The 13171-nt window shown below is 46.7% G+C and overlaps 1 protein-coding gene across 2 annotated transcripts in view; it reads right to left on the minus strand.

Moving 5' to 3' along the window:
* The window catches only part of LOC147108154 (uncharacterized), a 47711-nt gene that overhangs the window by 9358 nt on the left and 25182 nt on the right, over positions 1 to 13171 (minus strand). Inside the window, exons 3-5 of one of the 2 annotated variants that reach the window (XM_086004672.1) lie at positions 13046 to 13092; positions 9458 to 9587; positions 7122 to 7265 (exon numbers count right to left, since the gene is read on the minus strand). In XM_086004672.1, the coding sequence (XP_085860798.1) occupies positions 7122 to 7265; positions 9458 to 9587; positions 13046 to 13092 (321 nt within the window). The remainder of the gene's footprint in view (positions 1 to 7121; positions 7266 to 9457; positions 9588 to 13045; positions 13093 to 13171) is intronic. The other variant, XM_086004673.1, reaches the window with a different exon arrangement.

Genomic DNA, 13171 nt, shown 5'->3' on the forward strand with positions numbered 1-13171 from the left:
AGCAAACAATCCTACACAGAGACACACAAAAACAAACAAGGAAAACACATCCAACTGGCGTTCTAAAAAGAAAAACCTACACATGGTGAAACAAGAACAGGAAGACAGTGACACAGACTCTGATGGGGAGCTGAATCTCCATGTGTTAACGGTGAATGGAGGCTCATCAGGCTATGGAGTCACTCCACTACTAGAGGGAATACCGGTCAAAATGGAGCTGGATACGGGGGCTGCTGTCTCCTTGATTTCAGAGAAGCTATTCAAAGAAAAACTGAACCACCTATCACTGACGCCGGCCAAGCTCATCTTAAAGACCTACACTGGGGAAACAGTCCCAATGCTGGGTAAGACGGAGGTCAAGGTGGAGCTTAATGGACAAACCGTGATGCTGCCAGTTTACGTGGTCAAGGGTGACTATCCATCCCTGATGTGCAGGCCATGGTTGGAGAAAATTCATCCGGATTGGAAAAAAGTGAATGCGGTGTCAGTCGAAGAGGCGGGGCTAGCGGCAGTGTTGACAAAGCATGCGGCTGTCTTTGACGGAGAATTGGGGAGTATGAAGGGGATTACAGTCAAACGCAAGGTGAAGCCTGACAGCCAGCCACGATTCCTGAAGGCCAGGAGCGTTCCCTACGCCCTCAGACCAAAGGTGGAGGCTGACCTGGAGCGTCTGGTCAAAATAGGGGTCCTAGTGCCGGTTTCATAGAAACATAGAGATAGGAACAGGAGTAGGCCATTCGGCCCTTCGAGCCTGCTCCGCCATTCAATGAGATCATGGCTGATCTTCCTCTGAGATCTTAGCTGATCTTACCAGTTCAGTACCCCGTCCCCGCCTTTTCTCCGTAACCCTTAATCCCCTTAGCCTTCAGAAATATATCCAATTCTCTCTTGAAAATATTTATTGAATTAGCCTTCACAGCCCTCTGTGGCAGGGAATTCCACAGGCTCACCACTCTTTGAGTGAAGAAATTCTTCCTCATCTCTGTTTTAAATGATTTGCCCGCTATTTTTAGACTGTGGCCCCTGGTTCTGTGCTCCCCTGCCATTGGAAACATTCTCTCTGAATTCAGCCTGTCCAGGCCTGCCATAATTTTATATGTTTCGATGAGATCCCCTCTCAATCTTCTAAACTCCAGTGAGTACAAGCCCAAACTATTCAATCTCTCCTCGTAGGTCATTCCCGCCATTCCAGGTATCAGCCTGGTGAATCGCCGCTGCACTCTTTCCATGGCAAGAACATCCTTCCGCAGATGGGGCGACCAAAACTGTACACAATACTCCAGATGCGGTCTCACCAGCACCTTGTACAGCTGTAGTAAGGTATCCCTATTCCTATACTCGAACCCCCTTGATATGAAGGCCAACATACCATTTGCCTTCTTAATCGCCTGTTGCACCTGCATGCTCTCCTTCAGTGACTGGTGCACAAGAACACCCAGGTCCCTCTGCACTTCCCCATCTCCCAATCTATTGCCATTTAGATAATAATCTACCCTCCTGTTTTTACCCCCAAAGTGGATAACCTCGCATTTATCCACATTATAGTGCATCTGCCACGTATCCGCCCATTCTCCCAACCTGTCCAAATCGCACTGTAGCCTCCTGACATCCTCATCAGAGCCCACCCCTCCTCCTAGTTTAGTGTCGTCAGCGAATTTGGAAATATTGCATCCAATTCCCTGATCCAGATCATTTATATATATTGTGAACAGCTGGGGTCCCAGGACAGATCCTTGCGGCACCCCGCTGGTCACTGCCTGCCACTCCGAAAACGAGCCGTTTATTCCAACTCTCTGTTTTCTATCCGCCAGCCAGTTCTCTATCCACGTTAATACTTTGCCCCCAATCCCATGAGCCTTAATTTTGCATGATAATCTTTTGTGTGGAACCTTATCGAAGGCTTTCTGGAAGTCAAGGTACACCACATCCACTGGCTCTCCCCCATCTATTTTACCAGTTACTTCCTCAAAAAATTCCAGCAGATTAGTCAAACACGATTTACCCTTTGTAAATCCATGTTGACTCTGTCCGATCCTTTCCCCATTTGTCAAGTGCTCCGCTATTTTATCCTTAATAATGGACTCTAGCATTTTGCCCACAACCGATGTAAGGCTTACTGGTCTATAATTCCCTGCTTTCTCTCTACCCCCCTTTTTAAATATTGGGGTAACATTAGCTACCCTCCAATCCACGGGTACTGTTCCCGAGTCAATGGAGTTCCGGAAGATGATCCTTAGAGCATCTGCTATCTCCAGGGCCACCTCCTTAAGTACCCTAGGATGTAGTTTATCAGGCCCCGGGGATTTGTCGGCCTTCAGTCCCCTCAACTTACCCAACACCATATCCCTAGAGATACTAATTTCTGTCAGCTCCTCCCTCTCATTAGTCCCTATGTTTGCCGATATTCCTGGGAGGTTATTTGTGTCCTCCTTTGTGAATACAGAACCAAAGTATGAGTTTAATTGGTCTGCCATTTCCTTATTCTCCATTATATATTCTCCCGAATCGGTTTCGCACAGTGAGTGGGCCACGCCCGTGGTACCAGTGATGAAGAGTGACGGCGTGGTTCACTTATGTGGAGATTTCAAAGTAACAGTGAATCCTGTGCTCGCAGCTGAACAGTACCCCCTCCCCATCATTAAAGATCTTTTCGCGGGTCTAGCAGGCGGTCAGAAGTTTAGCAAGATTGATCTATGCCAAGCCTACTTGCAGATGCATGTAGAAGAGGACTCACAGAAGTACCTCACCATCACCACCCACAAGGGCCTCTACAGGTACTGCCGCCTACCCTTTGGTATAACGTCAGCACCAGCATTGTTTCAGCGGGCTATGGACCAGATCTTAAGCGGCATTCCAGGGGTACAATGTTATCTCGACGATATCCTTGTCACAGGAAAGGACGACAACGAGCATCTGCAGAACCTGATGAAGACACTGGGAAGACTTGAAGAATATGGCTTACGCGTTCGCAAGGACAAATGCAAATTTTTCAAGCCATCAGTGGAGTACCTAGGCCATGTCATCGATGCGGACGGCCTACACACAGCACCGTCGAAAGTGAAAGCCATTGCCGACGCTCCTGCACCTACAAATGTCGGCCAGCTGCGGTCATTCTTAGGTCTCCTGAACTATTATGGAAAGTTTATTCCACAGCTGGCATCACTGTTGAAGCCATTACATGAGTTGCTGTGTCAGGGCAAGGCCTGGGTGTGGACGAAGGAGTGCGAAGCTGCATTCAAGAAAGCCAAAGCAGCTTTGACTGACCCCAGAGTGTTGACGCACTTTGACCCGTCATTGCAGATTCAGCTGGCCTGTGACGCGTCGCCTTATGGCGTCGGCGCGGTCGTGTCCCACATCTTTCCCTCAGGCGAAGAGAAGCCGGTTGCATTTGCGTCAAGGTCCCTGAGCAAGGCGGAGGTGAAATACCCGCAGATCGAAAAAGAGGCTTTGGGCATCATCTTTGGAATCAAAAAGTTCCATCACTACTTGTTCGGAAGGAAATTCACCTTGCTGACTGATCATCGTCCTCTGACATCGATCTTTGGTCCACACACAGGAATACCCTCCCTGGCAGCGTGCAGGATGCAGCGTTGGGCGCTGATGTTAAGCGCTCACAATTACAACATTAAATATTGGAGGTCAGCAGCACATGGCAATGCGGATGGATTGTCAAGACTTCCGCTGCCTGTGCCCTCTGAAGGCTGTGAGCAGAAGATTTTCTACTTTGACATGGTGAGCAATGCCCCTGTCACGGCCCGGCAGGTCAAAAAAGAGACCAGAGTGGACCCTACGCTATCCAAGGTGCTGGATCGGGTGATGCGAGGAGACGGATCACGGGTGTCAGACGCACCACCTGAGCTCCTACCTTACCGTCAAGAGGGAAGGAGTTGTCTGTCACGTCAGGATGCCTCCTTTGGGGCATGCGAGTGATCATACCACCAAAGCTGCGGAAACATGTCCTCAACGAGCTGCACTCAGGACATTGTGGTATTGTCCGGATGAAGGAGCTGGCACGAAGCTACTTCTGGTGGCCCGGTCTGGATCATGAAATTGAAGTTGAAGCAAAATCATGCCCATCATGCGAGATAACCAGGGATACGCCAAGAGCAGCGCAACTGCATCCATGGGAATGGCCGGCAACACCGTGGCAATGGATCCATCTGGACTTTGTGGGACCAGTGGAAGGAGCGATGTTCCTGGTCGCGGTGGACTCCCATTCCAAATGGCCGGAGGTTGCAGTAATGTCCACTACCACTGCGGAGAAAACCATCGAGACTCTGAGAGAGATGTTCGGGTGATTTGGTCCACCGGAGCAGATCGTAACTGACAATGGAACACAGTTCACATCCCAGGAGATGGAGGAGTTCCTCAAGAGCAATGGAATCCAGCACATGTTCTCCGCGCCTTATCATCCATCCACGAATGGATTGGCGGAGAGATTTGTCAGAACGCTGAAATGCGCGTTGAAAGCGGCAAGAAGTGATGCTCCTCTAAAGCAGCGCCTGAATGCTTTCTTGCTGAAATACCGAAACACACCTCATGTTACAACTGGAGCATCTCCTGCTTACCTACTCATGGGAAGGCAGCTACGGACACGCCTTGACCTGCTGAGGCCAACATCCACAGAAGCAGTGGTACATGCCAATCAGCAGGATCAAGTCAGCAGATGAGCTCAGAGGTCCAAAGAATGAAACTTTGTAGTGGGGGGCAAAGTCCTCGTGCATAACTACACCACCCTGGAGCAGTGGGTCCCGGCTACGGTCATTCAAAAGACGGGCCCCATTTCATACCGAGTCCGCACTGGAGACGGCCGAACATGGAGACGGCATGTAGGCCAGTTACTGCCAAGACAGTCGCCACAGGTAACCCAAGAAACAGAGGATGAAGGACCTGCTGGGGGCTCCAGCACGGACTGGTCGTCCGACCCTGAGACGGTGGCACCATCCACTCTTGTGCCATCAAGGGAGGAAGCCATGCCTGCAGGGTCAGGGGAGAGCCAGCCAGAGCCTGCTCCTGAGACTAGGCATTACCCCCAAAGAGAAAGGCAGCCTCCAGAGCACCTTAGTTACAGTTAGTGCTAACCTGTGTGCATGGGGCAGAATAATCCCCAGGGTTAGCGGAATGTAGAGGCAGTCTACCCTCTCTTCCAAAGTTATAGTCATTTTCAGTTATTCTGTTTTGTGGACATTCTATTTTAAGGGGGAGGAAATATGTTGCGTATTTTGAATGTGTATTAGAATTGTCCCACATGGGATACCGTAGTGGTGATTTGCAATGCACTATGGGAAATGTAGTGCATTGAGTGAAGAAGCACATTGTAAATAAAATGGCCGTTAACTAAACTCTCCACCCCGGAGTCCTTCTTAATTGTTATATAGGTAAGGGTATAAAACTCCTTGAGACACAACAAGATTGCTTTCCCCAAATTAGCCTAGGGTTTTTATCTGTTTTTTCGCCTCTCCCAGGTGATCACATGGGCCGGAATTTTCCCCAGGTTGGTGGGTTGGGGGTGGGGGTGGGAGGGAAACCCGGGGCCGGGTTTCCCACAGGCCCTGCCAATTTTACCGGTAGGGCCTAATTTGAATGTGAGGCCTTGGATTCCCGCCTGCAGCCAGCCAGCTTGAGAGGCTGGCTGGCTGCAGGCGGGTAGGCCTCAGTTAGGGTTGCCGGTCCGGGATCCAGGATCACGGGAGGGGGTCGAAAATCGGCAGGGGAGGAGTTGAGAATCGGCGGGAGGGGGGGTCGAGGATCGCGGGAGGGGGTCGAGAATCAGCGGGAGGGGGTCGAAGATCGCGGGAGGGGGTCGAGGATCGCAGGAGGGGGTCGAAAATCAGCGGGAGGGGGGTTGAGGATCGGCGGGAGGGGGTTCGAGAATCGTCAGTCCAGGGAGGGTGAGGATCGCGGGAGGAGGGTCGAGGATCGCGGGAGGGGGTCGTGGATCGCAGGAGGGGGTCAAAAATCGGCAGGAGGGGGGGTTGAGGATCGGCGGGAAGGGGTTCGAGAATCGTCAGTCCAGGGAGGGCGAGGATCGTTGGAGGAGCGTCGACGATCGGCGGGAGGGGGGTTGGCAATCGGGGGAGGGGGGATCGGGCATCGTGGCAGGGGCGGGGGGTTGGCCAGGGATTGGGGGGGGGGGAAGGGAAGGCCGGAGGATTAGGCTGGCCAACGGATGATAGTGGCCGGCCTCATCATCATCGCTGGTGGGGGAGGCCTGGGAATGTGATTGGAGGCCTCGTGGAGGGGTCTCCGATCATGGGGGGGTGGGTATGGTTGGGTCCCTGGATCCAGGAGCTAGGTATAAAGCCACTTACCTCCTGGATGCAGCAGTCCCCACCTTGGTTTAACTGCCGGGTTTCACGAATTGTGTGAAACCCGTCCACATGCAGTTACATTCAAAATGGAGGGGAAAATAGAGGCTTGCAGCCTCATTATAATATTTAAATTGATGTACCGCCCCCTGGGAGCGGGTTGGTTGCCCCCCCCCCCCAACCCGCCTCTGGGAAAACCAGAAGTGGGCGGGTTGGAGGCGGGATCAGGTCAGGATTCACATTTTTAACAATTTAACTGCCCCCACGCTCCAATCCCACCCATTGTTTTAGGGGAATATTCTGGCCATGGTTTTGGGTGGGGAGGAGAGTGCATATATGTTGTGATACACAAGGTATTGCAATTGTGTAGGACAGGCTGGATGGACCAGAGGGTCTTCGCCTGTCCGTCATTGTTTGCATATTCGTATAAGTTTTGATAAAGGAGTCTTTTCGGCCCATTTGATGAGATCCTTCCAGAATTGCAACCCTACTGGCTCCCATTACAGGCTCCCCTGTTTCTTAAACAAATTAGTGTCCTGGCCTAAACCACCAATCTTCCAGCCTGTTCTAGCTGTGGATCACCCTCTATGTAAAGAAATACTTTGTGACAACTATCCTAAATTTGCCTTTCACAGCCCTGAACCTGTTATTTCTTGCTCTGCTGCTCCAGCATATTGGAAATGACTTTTCCAATGTTACTTGTGGAATCCCTTTCATGCCATTGTATCCACGTCAATGTAACCCTGTGTTTAGCGGGAAGGTGGTGAACTTGCTGCAACCATTCTAAAGGCATCATCCAGTGGCCGCGCTTACCTACAATCAGCTGGACACCCATGCTGAAGACCACGATCACTGCAGCAACTATAATGCATCTATTTAAAGTGATTCGTGCCCAAGGGTCCTCTTCAGCCACATGCTTTGCTTGAATTTTTTCAACAGCCACTTTTTGCAGCTTCACTGACAAAGGAAAGACAGAAAAAGTTTTTTTTTTCCCCTATTACTTTTGTGTTTCCTTATTACTTTCGTTCACAGAGATCGCGGCAGCAGAAATAAAATTATTCCTTACTGTTAGCACAAAAAAAATCTGCTCTCAACGGGTAGGAGAGTTTGTATAAAATTTATAGAAACAGTTGTTCATGTCTACGGAAAATTAGAGCACTCCAGAAGTGTCTTGTAGCTTTCCAAGGTAGATTTTCCCATCAGTTACGCCCAATTAACGTGAGCTCGGAAAGGTGGGCGCACAATTTGTTACACATGATTTCTGCTCATTTCGTGGCCCATTCAGTTTTCTGACTGCGTTTTGTTAGATAGCACTTACTAGTTTGTAGTTAATTATTTTAAAATTCAACGTATTAAGAGATGGAGTAACACCTTTAAAGTTATCCCAATTTATTGTAAAGAACATTAATAACTTTGAAGCCCAATGTTCATAAATCACAACATACAGGCCCTATTGCAAGATGTTGACAAATCTTTTAATCACATGTAAATAGGCTGACATTATTGATGGTTACACTTTAACATCTAGGTTCAAAGAAGTTGACAGAGAAACTATAATCAACTTTACATAACAAGAAGTTGCTATGCTTCTCATACAGTCAGGATTTTCTATTAAAAATTACAGCCAAATTTAATAGATTTTATAGTTTCTGAATATTTAGATGTCGTTGCAATTTCCCAGTGTCTACATTGGTACAGCTCTCAAACGTCTACCTGTCCAGATGAGACAGGTGTACAGGGCTGGAAGAGTGTGCTTTTTATTGGAAGTGGATTTAATGTGTCCTAATAATAAGATTTGTAGCAGAATTTTGTGGTTATTTCTGAACTTGCTTTTTCTCTAGTTTCTTTCCTGTTTCTGCTTGGTTGGTCAGGCGGCTGTATGCCACGAGTTCTGGCCCATGTCTGTGATATTTAGGTAATGTGCTTACCAGTGGGAATTCTGTTGTACTTGTGCTTTTTGGAGGAAGACCAGGAGGGCAGGGATGCCAGCTAGGTTAAGCTGCCCCAGACGCAGACTGCCTTCACCTGTTGGTACCCTCCCACCACGCTTATGGGTAGCAGTGCAGCTACCCGGCAATAACCAGGTAGAACTAGCTGCACAGACTCCAGATCAGTAGACAGACAGATGCCGCGCTCTGCCGTCGACTGCAAAGACACCTCCAGCTAACACGTGCCACTGGGCTGGCATTGTCAGAGGAGCAATGGTCAGCTGTACCCTTAAATCCACTTCCTTTTACCTCCGTTCAGGTAGTGATTACAAGATTGAGTCTAAATTGAGAAGTTCAAACGACGTCATAATCCAAGAAAGGGGAGCTGTAGCCATTTGTTACTGTCAGCTGAACTGTGAGATGAGATCGCTGGCCAGAACGTACTCCAGGTTATGTCATAATTTTAGAACGTACCCTGTTCACTTTGCTATTTAAAATTATTTTTTGAGCCGAAAGCACTAAGTGCAGCTGCTCAATTATCCGTATGCTTCACATCATTAAGCTCAGAGGGCTTTCACACTGAAGGAGTTACAATTAAGACATTATCACCAGGCTGCAAGGAAATAATTTGCGACTGATTGCTTGAGAATTCTACAACAAATACTTAATTAAAAAGCCTTTACATTTGTGCAATGTATGCGCTGTATAAATGCATTATGGTATCAGGAATTTCAGGCTTGCAAACCAGAAATGTGTATATATACAAAATGTCAGCAGATAAGCTACTGTTGCACTATTAAACTTAGTTTCAAGTGTCAACAGCAAGATAATTATGTAAATTTTTTATTTAGAAGATGTATCCTCTCCGGCTGATTATGATGTAATGATTGTGATGTGCTTAATCTGTTTGTTGCCATCTTTGATATAAATCTGGCTACTCAGTCAGTAAGACCATCATGTAGTAGGGATAAGCATTGAAATTTTATCAAGGCTCAGGGCCCATGCGTCTTGTTGTCCCCGATTACCAAAGAATCGTTTATTTTGAAAGGGAACAAACTGATCCCAATCAGCTCCCAATTGGACATTAACTGGCACAATTCAGGTCATTTCAAACTTGGAATTAAATTTGTGCTTAAATTTAGTATGTACCAATTTTTTATGCAATAATCTTTCACTTCTGTCTTTAACTGTGAATCATGTGACAGCCCTTCTTTGCATTACCTTCCTCGGTCTTCTTACTGTTCAGTTTCTTATCCTTTGGTGCTTCAGTACTTGATTTCTGTTGCGCCACTTGTCTATCACTTGCCTTTACTTCCTCAATTTGTAACTCATCTTTCTCTTTCTCTGTGTCCTGCAAAAAGTACATAAATGTATCATGAAACCTCAACAGGCAAGACCCAGAGAAGAATTTCTTATGAGCACAAACATTTTATTACATGCTGAAGTTGTCATTAGCTCTTATGTGGGAGCAGTTTACCACCAGCATGATGTTGAGGGTGATGTCAGTTTGACTTGAGCTGGAGCTATCAGTCTTGGCTCAGTGGTAGCACTCACCTCAGAGGCAGGAAGTTGTAGGTTCAAGCCCCGCACCAGAGACTTGGACATGTAATCTGGGCTGACCCTTCAATGCTAACAGATTCGAAAAATGTGCTGCATATTAGAGAACAATGCTGCTTTCACTATACTTGCACAGTTCTCCCTTGCTAATCTAGGAGGTATGGGATATTAACTCAATTTCCCCCAAAAAGAGAAAAATGTGAGGGAGTGGTGTTAGGGACATAATAAATGAGAAATCACAACCCTCCAAGATATCTGTGCGCCTCCAATTCTGGCCTCTTGTGCATCCCCGATTTTAATCGCTCCACCATTGGTGGCCGCGCCTTCAGCTGCCTAAGACCTAAGCTCTGGAATTCCCTCCTTAAACCTCTCTGCCTCTTCACCTCTCTTTCCTCCTTTAAGACGTTCCTTAAAACCTACCTCTTTGATCCAGCTTTTGGTCACCTGCCCTAATATCTCCTTATGTGGCTCGGTGCCAAATTTTGTTGATAATCGCTCTTTTGAAGCACCTTGGGACATTTTCGAACGTTAAAGGTGCAATATAAATGCAAGTTGTTGTTGAAATGGCTTTTGACCCAACAAGTTTGTTCCTCTACTAACACTACATCATTGTAATGAAGGTACATATTTCTATTATATCCCTCAAGTCATTTCCAATTTAATGTTTATCTCATATTTAATTTTTATTATTGGTGTCAGCTCACCCTTCCAATAAAGAGGGGGGTCACTTTACCTAACCCGTCGGCAGGAGGCTGGCGGGATCGGGTTGGGCACCCACTTTGCGCCACACCCGATTTGACTCTTTGTTGACTTCAATGGAGAGTAACATCGGCTGGCATGTAAAACAAGCGGCAGACCTGAAGTAAATATGTTTGCTATTATTATATTAACAAGAAGTATCACTTTGTTCTTTGAGAGGAGTATTTCATTCTAAAGTCCTTAACAGCGCTTTTCTTCCATATCGTGCGAGCAAACTCTCCTGTTCTGTAGTCTAGATTCCGTAAAAATAACTTACCTACAAACGTTTAACTGATACTCTTTCTATTTGAAAAGAAGTACCTCACTACATCTAAAGTCCTGCTAGCATTTGGAACTAAGCCCTAGAACCACCTGAGTTTGTCTTCAGTGCATCCTTTGTAAAGCAATAGATATAATTAATTTGTTTTGTGAAATTGGAAATAGAGTTGCATTTTTATTTTATGCTCACAAACAGACCGATACTTAACTAATTAACATGAGCAATTACTGTAGGTTGAGAATTCTTGCTGCGACATTATTTCTACATTTACTTAGTTAGTTCCTCCACTGAGCCGTGTAGAACAGGAAGGTGCCAGTGCCCAGTCTGTGCTGAGTTAGCTCATCTTAGCCAGGTGGTCGTAGGTGCATCACAATTGCCCGTAGCACCCCTGGGATAGGGAAGAGAAAATCAGCCCGAGTTCCTGCTCATGATCATTATATAGTGACTCCTGTCAGAGCTAATGTGTGTGGACATTCAGTAAGGACAGGATCAGGCTCCGCTGTTATACCCTCGGGTCGATTAGCCTTCTGACACTCATTCTCAAGGCCTACATTTAGTCACGCTCATTTGGGCAAGGTACTAAAGGGCACCTGACCTTACCCCAACACACCTTTTATGTTAAATGGGTTTGTTACATTCATGAGGAAGACCGTGACAACGGGCTTGTGAATTACATAGTATTACATAGGGTTTACGGCACAGAAACAGGCTATTTAGCCCAAAAGGTCGATGCCGATATTTATGCTCCACATGAGCCTCTTCCCACCCTTCATCATCTAACTCCATCAATATATCCTTCTATTCCTTTTTCCCTCATTTGTTTATCTAGCTTCCTCTTAAATGCATCTATGCTAGTCGCTTTAACTGCTCCTGCTCCTATCTTCTATGTTTCTTGTGGTAGCGAGTTTCACATTCTAATCACTCTCTGGGTAATGGCGTTTCTCCTGAATTCCTTATTGGATTTATTAGTGACTATTTTATATTTATGGCCCTTACTTCTGGACTCCCCCGCAAGTGGAAACATCTTCTCTACATCTACCCTATCGAACCCTTTCATAATCTTAATGACTTCTATTAGGTCACCCCTTGGCCTTCCCCTTTCTAGAGAAAAGAGCCCCAGCCTGTTAAATATTTCCTGATAGGTATAATCTCTCACATCTGGTATCATCCTAGTAATTTTTTTTTACCTTCTCCAATGCCTCTATATCCTTTTTATAATATGTAGACCAGAACTCTTCACAGTACTCCAAGTGTGGTCTAACCAAGGTTCTAGGTAAGTTTAACATGACTTCTCTGCTTTTCAATTCTATCCCTTTAGAAATGAACCCCAGTGCTTTGTTTTTTTTATGGCCGTATTAGCCTACGTTGCTGCTTCTAGTAATTTGTGGGGGAGGGGTTATGGTTGGGAAACCTGGAAGTACGTAATTCTTTTCAAACAGATTCTCTGCCTGGAAGCCAGCCTGACTGACTGGCTTGGCTGCCTGTCGGGCAGGTATCGCTCCAGAAAAGGCCACAGCCCAGTATCAGAAAGAAAGAAAGGCGCATTTCTACAGCGCCTTTCACGACCACCGGACGTCTCAAAGCGCTTTACAGCCAATGAAGTACTTTTGGACTGTAGTCACTGTTGTAATGTGGGAAATGCGGCAGCCAAATTTGTGCACAGCAAGCTTCCACAAACAGCAATGTGATAATGACCAGATAATCTGTTTTAGTGATGTTGATTGAGGGATAAATATTGGCCAGGACACCGGGGATAACTCCCCTGCTCTTCTTCAAAATAGTGCCATGGGATCTTTTTACATCCACCCGAGAGAGCAGACGGGGCCTCGGCTTAACATCTCATCTAAAAGACAGCCCCTCCGACAGTGCAGCGCTCCCTCAGTACAGTGCTGGAGTGTCAGCCTGGATTTATGTGCTCAAGTCCCTGGAGTAAGCTTTGTGGTTGTTGGGGGTAGAGATCGTGGGGTTGGGGGGTGGTCAGTGATCTCACAGGATGGGGGGGAAGAGAGAGATGGGGTGTTGGGGGGGATCGTGGGGGTCAGTGATGGGGATGTCGGGTGGGGGAGATCGAGGGGGTCGGTGATAGGGGGTTGGTCGGGAAGAGATTGTGGAGGTAAGTTCCATTTATCAACAGAAATTTAATGTACATCCTTATATCCATTTTTATCATGTGTCCATTGGTACAAATCAATGTAACCAAATCATATTCTTAAATACAAAAAATGGTCACTTACATCTGATTTTTCACTGATCTTTTTACTTTTCTTCAAAATAGGAACATCTGTAGTAAAAAATGAACTGTTACATAATTCCAAGTTAGCTCACTGCTGAGCCTTTTCTTTGTGAGAATCTACACTTCA

The sequence above is a fragment of the Somniosus microcephalus genome, chromosome 13, assembly GCF_052327205.1.
Source record: "Somniosus microcephalus isolate GS21.2 chromosome 13, FLI_Smic_1.0, whole genome shotgun sequence".
Lineage (NCBI taxonomy): Eukaryota > Metazoa > Chordata > Chondrichthyes > Squaliformes > Somniosidae > Somniosus > Somniosus microcephalus.